The 10,227-nt window shown below is 46.8% G+C and overlaps 1 protein-coding gene across 1 annotated transcript; it reads right to left on the bottom strand.

The window, feature by feature from the left end:
* Positions 1-457: 457 nt before the first annotated feature.
* Positions 458-918, bottom strand: LOC134384782 (protein tyrosine phosphatase type IVA 1-like). Its single transcript, XM_063106535.1, has 2 exons — positions 574-918; positions 458-481 (listed from the first exon to the last, which is right to left on the bottom strand). Exons 1-2 carry the CDS (start codon positions 916-918, stop codon positions 458-460), a joined length of 369 nt encoding a protein of 122 aa, XP_062962605.1.
* Positions 919-10,227: the final 9,309 nt, after the last annotated feature.

The following is a 10,227-nucleotide window of genomic DNA, read 5'->3' as shown; positions in this document are numbered from 1 at the left end:
TAAAAATATGCAAGTATTGTGCTGGGTATTTTGGCGCCTAATTCTTCTAAATTTCTTGTGTATTGATAAGATTCTGACATGGGAACAGACTTAAAGAAGATATAACTCAATATCGCATGATTTCAGGAAAGGTCAATTGGTGCAAATGATAAGCATATTTTAAAAGCTAAATAGCAAGAATCTTTTGCTAAGTGTCCAGTAGTTTGATCATAACCCAGACATAGAGGCTGTAGTTCTGTCAAGCTTGTGGCCTGGTGAAACTGCTTTTCAATACTCCTATGGAAGCTTCATTAGACTTATTCACCAAGGCAACATATTGGCTAATATGTACAATAAATTAAGTCCTGTGTCAAGTTCCAATTCCAAGACAATAGCATCAGGCACCTCAGGTTTATTGAATGCAACAGTTACTTCTGTGGCCATTGGAGTCTTTAAAGTGCGGCCACATTTTAGGGCACTACTTCTCCAAATAAAAAAGTTGCTGTTAAAATCTCCACACTGCTTTTGTCTTATGAGTTGTATTGCATCATCATATTTCACTCCATCTCTCATTAATGCTGGGGCAACCAGCACTGGAGCTCTCCCAAGGCCAGCAGCATAATAATGAACAGCAATACAACAACCAACCAGGTTCTTCATGAAATTAATTTTCACAAGACTTAACCAGTTATCGTCAATCTGGTCGGATGGTGGTGCACTGTCATCAACAGGCCTTTCGAGAACACGGATGCCTTCTTTCTCCGCAAGAGTAGTGCCATAAGTTCCTTCACGGACTCTTGCTATTGTGGTAATTCCATACTTCCTCTTAAGTTCCTCTGTAAATTGGTTTAAGGTCGCATTGGTTGGATTATGTGTAATAAGAAATCTCATATTCTTATATGTGACTTCCACAGGAGCTGGGCGGTTCATTTGAGCCATGTTAATTTAGTTAAAAAACACTCAATAGGGTTATAAAATAATTTAAAAAATTGAATACAGAAATGATGCAAAGCAATTGAGTCTACTTCAATATACTTCATTTGAAATTCTTAGTGCTTTGAGTACGAACTTGGGAGTAATGGTAAATGAAATGGAGCTCCTAACAAGCAGCAGCAATTCTTCAGTGCTGGAATACCGAGGCAATAGAAAGGAAGTGCACTGAGGTCTACCCCATCCAGCTCAGAACTCTTGTAAAATGCTCTGCGGGTTTTAATTCAACATTTCCACGTCCAGGTTAACCACTCTTATGGGAGCTTGCTGGTGGAGCAGTAATGAATTTCTGCAGTTTGCTTGTCTGCATAGAGGTTGTGCTGTGCCTGGCAGTAATCTCCACGGCCCTTCAGAATCTCCATAAATGTGTGACTGAGACCACCACAGAACCGAGGAATATGTTTACTCATTGAAGATTTTGGCCTAATCATACAGCTGGTCCTGAGGCAGTGGTGACACAGGCGGTGGTGGTTGTGGCAGCTGCAGGACAGGGCATGGTGGTGGTCATCATGGGGCAGTGGCAGCCAGGGCACCAGACTCCACCATGCAGTGAGTGGGTCTGCAAAGAGCAATTTCTGATTCTCTGAGATTAGTTACTGGAGCATTGTTTTGTTTTTTTGGTGGTGTCATGCTACCTTATTTTTTACTGTTCATTGTTTCCCTGTGTTGATATCTGTGCATCTGGTGGAATGGTCACCTTTTTGAGTTTTGCAGAGTGGCTTACATGGGAAAAGACTTTCACCTGCAAATGCATCCTAGGGTGTCGATTGGCTAGAGTATAATGGCTCTTTTCAAGATAAATGCAGTAGTGTAGACTCTGTGTGGTTTCTTTAGCTATATATAATCCAGTTTTGCCATGTCTATAAGTGACTCAAGAACCTATGCTTTGGAGGATTGTGGCAGTGTGGCACAGCTTTGCTGGGGAGGGATCACTGGGTTGGTTCACAGGCTGGGGGTGTGCACATGTACCCCGTGGGTCAGTCATCTCAGGAGCTGGCTCATTGGGAGTGTGGTTGCTGGACTGATTCTCAGGGTGGGGGTGTGGGCATATGGCGTGTCAGGGTCTCCAGGGCTGGTTTGCCAGTGGCAGGGTCACTGTGCTGTTTCTCTGACCGGGGTGGGCCCACCAGCGGCACATCAGCCAAGCTGTTTTTCATTCAGATGCATGTGTATGTGATGGCTCAAAGACTCTGGTGGCGGGTCTTCCGTGGGTGTGACAGCTGAGCTGTTTCTCTGAGCTAAGTATGTGGGTGAGCTTTGGCTTGGCTAGCTGAGTGCAGATCTGTTGGTGGCCCTTTTGCTGTGCCAGTTCTTGGGGCTGATGCAAGGTCATGCTTTCCTCTGCGGTTCAGGAGCTGGACTGCCAAGGGTGGAGCTGCTGCGCCACTTCTCAGGAAGTGGGCAAGGCTGGGCTGCAGTGCGGGGGGCCTGTCCAGCCACTTCTTGGGTGGTGGGTAAGGATGCTAGGCAGGCCTGCAGTGAGAAGGCCTGTCTAGTTGCTTCCCTGGTGGTGGGTGGGACCAGTGAAGCTGCTTCTGGGATGGTTGGCAAGGCTGCTAGGTGGGACTGTTCAGGATGGGGCCACCTGGCCACTTCTCTAGGAGGGGCAGGTGTGCTTTATTTCCATGAGCTCAAGGGTATATTCTTTAGGGTAGAGACCCATGAGCTGTTCTTCTGGCTTGGGGGGTCAGGTGCACAAAACTCAGTCAGCTGGCAGGGCTGGGGGATGGGGGAGCATTGGGTGGTGGTCTGCCTGAGGAGAGTCTGCCTGTCTGATCTTTGGCTAGGGACATGGGGGTGCATCAGTTCAACAGGACTATGGTTGGCTTCCCAGACTGTAGAACTAGAGTCACAGCCACTGTGAGCCCAGGCTTCAAGCCTCTGGGATGAGGGCATTGTAGCCTCTCCTGTGAGTGTGCTGGGGCAAGAGCAGAATGTTAAGCACCAGGGCTACTGGCTCGAGGGCAACGCATGCTCCTGTAAAGGCTCTGGTTTCCAGATGGCACCATTGTGCATCAGCTGGGTCCCGAGGGTGGGGGTAGGGAATGCACAATTTCTGTAGTGTTCTAGAGCAATGCAGTGTGTGTATTCTAGGCTGCTCCTTATACTTTGCTCTGGGATTGTCCTGCCAAAAGATCTGTGGTCCTCTATGGTGAGGACAGAGGTTGGTCTGTCTACTTTTTTGCCACAAGGGAAAATTCTTCCTGTGCTGATCCCAGTGTCAGAGGCATGGTAGCTGAGGCTATGTGCCTCTCTCTCCTCTCTATGCCACAATCCTGGGCTTTCATGCTCCATGGGGATCTCACCAGGCTCCTGCTGCACTCCTATGCTCTCCCCTCCGATGCTCCTGTCAACATTTAGCCGTCTGTTAGTTGTTCTGGTCCTTTTCTGTGGGAGGAACATGCCTTGGGCACCTCCAGTCTGCCCTCTTGCCCCGCCTCTTGGAAAGCTGTAATTTATAATTTTTCTATTGTATGTTTCAATTGTTACGATAAGCATGTATTACTTTTGTAATTTGTAAAAGATCCTGTAAACAAACTGAACATAAAATTAAGAGATATGTCCACTTAGGTCCAATGGCATGTGGCATGATATATGTGTTGGTGACACCAAGTTGACAATGGACATCTATAATGTCACATAGTATGTTTTAAGTGATGGCATAGGACTTGTACATGGTAGCAAGCAGAAGAGCAGTGGCTCTCAAATCTTTGTTCAATTGGAGAATCCACATTTAAATGACATTCCACATGGGACCCCAATATATAAAAATGGTAAGAGGGGAGCTACTCTGGAGGAAGTGACAGTAATCCCTGGAGCCTTAGAATCTACAGCTTAGCATCTTTGTCTCAATTCCACCCACTTCTAGCAGCCCTCTAGAGAACACTGTAGAAGCTTAGGGTTGTGATTGCTATTTGAAATCCATTGCCATGTAGAATGTAATGTGATTTTGGATCCTGGAAGAAGCCTAATTTTGTCTGTAGGCACAGACTGAAAATTCAATTAGGATAGACTCACACTAACTGAATGCTCAGACTGATGTATAAACTAGATAACCATTTCGTAACTGACAACAAGAAAACAGCTCTTGTGCTGACGGGTTACTTGTGTTCTCTCATTAGTGCCTTTTCTCTCTGTAGGGTGGGCCACGGGAAGCAGCCCTCAATGCTTCTCTTCAATAAAGAGTAAAAGTCAAGCTTCTCCACGGGGCAGAACTAGCTTGAACACTGGCCTGACAAATAGATGTCTCAGAAACTACATGGCACAGAGGCGATGCAGTCTGGGTGACCATTGTCTCTCAAAGGTCTGGGGCCATAGAGCCCAAGTCACCTCAGATTGACAGCCTGACAGAGTCAGGCAAAGTTGGAGCAGAGAGCAAGTCCGGAGGGACAGATGAGCCAGAGGGAAGGGGTCTGGAGTGAAGCCTTCATGGTGAACTGGGAGGCCCTCGTAGTAGCGGGAGCTCTCTGAGGGCAGCACGGCCTCCAGCATCACACCAGGAGCACCCTGAGGCCAGTGAACAAATATGAGGATATTCATGATTTATCAGCAGGAGTTGGGTCGAGGAGAAAGCATTCAAGCTCTCCCCTGCTCAGAGACATATGTAGCATGCTGTCCACCCTCTGACCCTCCCTCAGTCCCTCCTAGTGCAGCCTCATGGCGGGAGTTGGAGGTGGTATAGGGCTGGCATTGATGCCTACCAGGGAGCTGTGGAGCACCCTGGCTGCAGCTGTCAGAGACGGTGTGCCCTGTGGAGGAATGCCACCAAGAAGGCAGAGGGGACTCCTAGAGTTGGGAGCCCAGGAGACTGAAATGTCCCTGTTATTATGAAGTTTTTCTTCATATTACACCTGTATCACTTCTGTATCCTCAGCTTACAGTCTGACTCTGAGCAAACATTTGCAAATATTTGAGGAATAAATGGATGTACAAGAAACACCCAAGAATGTGGGATGGAGGGAAAAGCCAGGCAGACCACATTTACATGGCTTTGAATCCAGTCCTATTTTTGTCTTTAGGAAAAATCCTTGGCCCTCTTCAGCATCTGGACTCTGGACAGGAGTGGTTCAGATGGCTCAGATTATCTATCCAAGGAATAACTGCAGATGATGGGGTCCCAGTGGTGTGGGGTGAGGATCCTTAAAGGGAAGAAGAGCTCAGTGGGGTCATAGTCTGGGAGGACCTGGGCAGTTTACCATGCAGGGACCAAATCCAGTGATCTAGAGCATAAGGCAGAGATTTCATCTCTGGGCAGGACTGACAGAGGGGCCACCAGGCAGGGCTGGAAGCCAGGCTGGGTTGAGGCTGTGTCCCCTTGGGAGTGAGCTAACCTGTGTTGGGTTTCTCCTGTTTGGGTAGGATTGGTATTGGGGTCCAGGGTTGGCTAGGGCTGCAGGTATGGGCCTGACTGCAGCTATGGTGGGGGTGGTGTGAGGCAGAGGTACTGAGAGGTGCGGGGAGTCTGAGCAGGAGCATTCAGTGTTTGTGTTAGCTTTTTTATTTCTTGTAGCCTTTTAGCTTTTCAACCTCCTCCTTCTCAAACTATCAATTTCTCTTCATCAGCTTCTGTGCCATAAACACAAGTTTACAGGTTTTCTTTTTAAGGAGCTTGGGTTTTATCTTCCCTGTCTCCTTGGTTGAGGCCTTTTCAGAGATCTCCTTTTTTGTTTCTGAAAATCTTTTCTCTCCAGCCACTCCCCCAGCCTCCTTCCCCAGCAGGTGGAGTTTGATGTTTGCCCTTAGGCATTGTTGTCCCGGACCTTCTTGTGTTAACAACACAAACCCAGACACTGGAAAGCTGTTGTGTATTGAGCCTGCCAGGGCCACATGCCTCTGCGAGCTGCTGGAGGCTCGTCAGCCTTGGGTGCCCTGATGGGGACTCCACAGAACTGGAGCTCGGGCATTTGGCTCAGACTCTGCCTGGTGGGGCTTCATTTTTTTCTTTTTGGGTAAAACACACAAATTTTGTTAAGTTTCTTCTCTTATTTAGCCTGGCATTCAAGACCCAGGATAACCTGACCTTGGACCAATTTTCTAGCCCTGCCTCCCATTAACTTCCCTCTCTGTACACCTTGTGGTCCGTATGTCTTGGGATCTCATGCCTCTTAAATTTTAGTTCTTTTTGCTTTTAGTTCTTTTATTTAAAAAAATTTCATGTATTTACATATTGATTGGTTGAGGTATTCCTCATTTCTTTTGCTTATCTTTTCTCATCCTCTACCTGTTGAAATCCTGTTCATCTTACTGATGTCACTTCTCCCAAAGAGTCTTCCCTGATTTTCCTAATTTGCACTAGTCATTCCTTCTGGGCTCCATGGCGCTTAGCTTTCCTCTTTTTATGGAATTGATTGCTGCCCTGGGTGTTTGTGTGTGTGCTCATCTATCCCACCAGGCTCTGAGTGACTTCTCCTTGTTGACAAGGGCTGTATCATGTTTTATCTGTCTCCAGCATGAAAAGCCCTGGCACACAGTGGGAAATAATCCAAAAGGATTGCATTTAATCAAACAAAATCATTTTCCATGGATTTTTTTTCTTTTTGGTTTGCCCTGGTTTGCTAATGCTCAGTCCTTCACCATTTGTCTGCTAGTTCTTTGCTATTCAAAGTGTGGTCTAGAGACCAGCAGCAGTGGCAGCCACAGGGAGTGTATTAGAAATGCAAAATCCCAGTCCCCCACTCTGGGCTACCAGATCAGAATCTGCATTTTAAGAGGATGTCTAGTTGATTCCTATGAGCACTGGTCTAGCCTACTTGCTGGGGGCTGGGATGAGGGAGGTGGAGACAGGACTGCCATGTACAGCTGTGCAGGTTATGCACTGCACAAATGTACCTGGCTGAGGGGCTGAGTAGGGGCCGAAAGCCAACCTTGGCTCCATTTACCCAGCTGTTCACATGAGCTGTCAGTTCATAGGGGATGCCTTCTAAAAACTCACTCAAAGGCTTCATGTAGGCTGCAGGGGAGTGGGGGGTGGGGGTGGGGCAGGGCTAGGTTGCTCCTCTAAGTTCCGCTGTTGTGGCTTTATCCTTTGTGGGTTTGTAACTCATCTCCCCTGACAACAACCACCTAAAAAAAAAATGCATGTTTTGTGTTACAGCCCTTCTGACCTTTTGGTTTTTCAATTTCTCAAATATGTCATGTTTCTTCCCTCTTTAGGGCCTTTAACAGGGTCTTCCTTCTGCCCTCTGTCCTCTCTCTGCCTTCCTCTACCCCCAATCCATCACTAACTCTGTACTCATCTTTCAAGTCTCAGCTTAAATGTCACTTCTCAGGAAAGATTTCCCTCCTCCTCCAGATTACATCAGATCCGCAGGTTGTTTGCTGTCAGAGCTCCCTGTACCCCTTCATGACATTTATTTTCATTTATAATTATATAACTAATTGCATAATTAGCTGTTCCATGCCTGTCTCCACCCTCCCTTTGATGTAAATGCCTCGAGAACTGTAGCCCCAGCTCCTAGTTCACTAATTTGTTCAAAGGTGCTTAAAAAATCATATTTGTTCAATGAATGAATAAGTCAATAAAGACACTAGGCAGAACTACCTAGGTCAATCTGTCTTCTTCCTTCTCTGTCATGGGAATTTCTATCCCCACACCTCGAGCTCGGATCCTGGTCACGCTGGTATGTTCATCTGCCCCGCAGCTCCTCTGATGTATGTATGTCCTCAAAGTGAACAAAGAGATTGGCCCAAACCTGTTCCCAATATAAGCCTAATACAGTTTCCCTTTCCACCCTCCTCTGACACGGTCTGTGCTTCTGCATTGCTTAGTTTCACCAGAGAGCCAAGGTATTAACCTTCCTACTTCCCCACCTTGTGTTTTGTGTGTAGGGAGAGAGCCCAGTGCAAAGAACAGCCCAGAATTTGATAACAGACTTGACACTAGCCACTAACTATGTGACTCTGGGTAAGTTCCTGCTTTTTTCCATCTGCACAAGGAGAAGTTGGGCTAGGTTGGGAATGACAACTACGTGACACACATGCTATTATTCCCTTTCTTGCACCCATGCAGACATTATTAATTGATCTTTGAGTTCTTTCTTGCTGAATCCAGACAGAATTCTTCCTAAGACAGTGCTCCAGGCAGTCACTACCAGTTGATCAGAGCTGGCACTTAGGTTGACCTCTATCTGCCATCTGAGGACCAGGTATTGTCTAAGGTTCCCCCTTGCTCAGGCATGTAGAGTTTGCATCCTCTGCTGTTGTCCCAGCATTTAAAGAAAACCTTGTCAGTGCTCAATGCTCTCGAAAGCCTCCTACCTCTCACACCCTCTGTTACCACCATGGGAAATACTCTTTGCTGAGCATTTTTGACATTCCTCTCTTTCCGCATGTGTCATGGAAGAGAGCTGCCTCAAATGTGTGCAGGCCAGTCTCAGAAGTCCCCACACTGACCAGAGTTTCAATTGACTTAGCATGCACTGAACAGTAAACCTTGACTTTATTACTCAAAGACAACGACTTGAGCCCATGCTTCCTTCAGTCCTTCCCCACGGTTTCTGCAAATTCCTGGGGTGGTTTTTGCTCTTGGTTCGCCTTTCAATTCTGACTTTTTGCTTCCCTTGACTTCTCCATCATCCACCTGTCACCTCCCCTCTTTGTCTTTCCCATGCTGGACAAGGCCTCTTTTCCTTTATTCCTCTTGAGCAGCACCACAAGGCTGTTGCCATGCATTAGACTTTTCTGGAAGGCTTGGAGTATGGGGGGCAGAGGGGCAGGGCGGGGTTTCTGTGTGTCACAGCACAGAATAGCACAGTACAAGAAACACTTTGAACCCAAATATTTGACACCTTGTTTCTCCAAGATCCTCAGCCCACACTGTCCCAGAGATGTCCCACTGCCCACCTTTCCTCCTGACTCTCAGCCTTCGTGCTGGGCCTACCATCCCCTGTGGCCCTTTTCATGTACTCCCAATTTCCGCCTGTTTCCCCAATAACTGCATTCCTCCTCATCTGGGCTGCCCAGAAGAACAGTTCCTCACCTAATTATGCCGTGCAGCCCCCTCTTTGATATGCCTGCTCATTCTAGATTGTGCCTAGGAGAGCACCACATTGCATTCCAAAGAGGCGCCTCAGCATATTTTCTTAAATAAAAAGCCATCTCCTAAATCATCATGTTGAAGGGATACCTGCACTCCCATGTTCATTGCAGCTCTATGTACAATAGCCAAGATATGGAACCAACCTAAGTGTCCATCGATGGACGACTGGATAAAGAAAATGTGGTATATATACACGATGGAATACTACTCAGCCATAGAAAAGAATTAAGTTTTGCCATTTGCAGCCAACATGGATGAATCTGGAGAAAATTATGTTAAGTGAAATAAGCCAGACAAATAAACAGAAATACCACATGTTCTCACTCAAAACTGGCTGCTAGGAAGGAAAGAAGGGAGGGAAGGAGGGAGGAATGAAGGAAAGAAAGAAAGAAAAGATTACAATGATACGTTGAACTTTTAGAAGGAGAGAACAAACTTAAGGATGCTGGAGATGAGGAGGAGGAAGGGAGGGGGTTTGGGAAGTGACAGGTTGGGCAAAGGGCATAAAGAAATATCACGATTTGTAAGAATGAATATGCTAATAATAAAAATTTAAAATAAAAAACCACAAATGAACAAACAATTAAAAATAAATAAAAAGCCATCTCCTCTGACAGGAATTTTTCCATTCCTCTAGGATGTAAAAACAACTATTGTTAGTTTTGTTTTTGAATAGCATTGTTTATTCTTGATATCAAACATGAAGATGATGCATCCTTGCTCTCAAGGTGCTCACGGCTGGGTGGTGGATACAGACAAGGAAGCCATCAGTTACCTTATGAGGTGACAGTGCTGGAGACAGGACCAAGAGAGACAGATGGGGGGCCAGGGGAACTCAGGGTGGGAGGGGGGCAGAGCTGGGAATGGTTTCCCAGAGGATGTGTGCTGGGAGGGCTGAGTAGGAGTTAGAAGTTAGACTGGGGAAGGGTGGAGGAAAGAAAGTTGCTGCAGGAAAAGGAAACCGCATGTGCAAAGGGCATTGAAAGAGCATTGTGAGGTTCAAGTTTAGCGCCCCTCCAGTGCAAAGAATAAGGTAAGAGATGAAGTTTGAGAGACAGGCAGGGAGCAGGTCTCGGGGACCTTAGGAGGAACTCCTGTAGGGTGTTAATCTGGGGAGTGACAGGGCTGCTTTAGGAAGACCACCGGGCAGCCACTGGTGTGGAAGCCAGTTTGGGGCAGAGAGGGAAGGTTGCAAGAAGATCCTTATCAGATGCGGCCCC

Source organism: Cynocephalus volans, chromosome 8 (assembly GCF_027409185.1).
Source record: "Cynocephalus volans isolate mCynVol1 chromosome 8, mCynVol1.pri, whole genome shotgun sequence".
Classification (NCBI taxonomy): domain Eukaryota; kingdom Metazoa; phylum Chordata; class Mammalia; order Dermoptera; family Cynocephalidae; genus Cynocephalus; species Cynocephalus volans.
The sequence above is the reverse complement of the archived record's forward strand: the minus strand, read 5'-3'. Positions and strand labels throughout refer to the sequence as shown.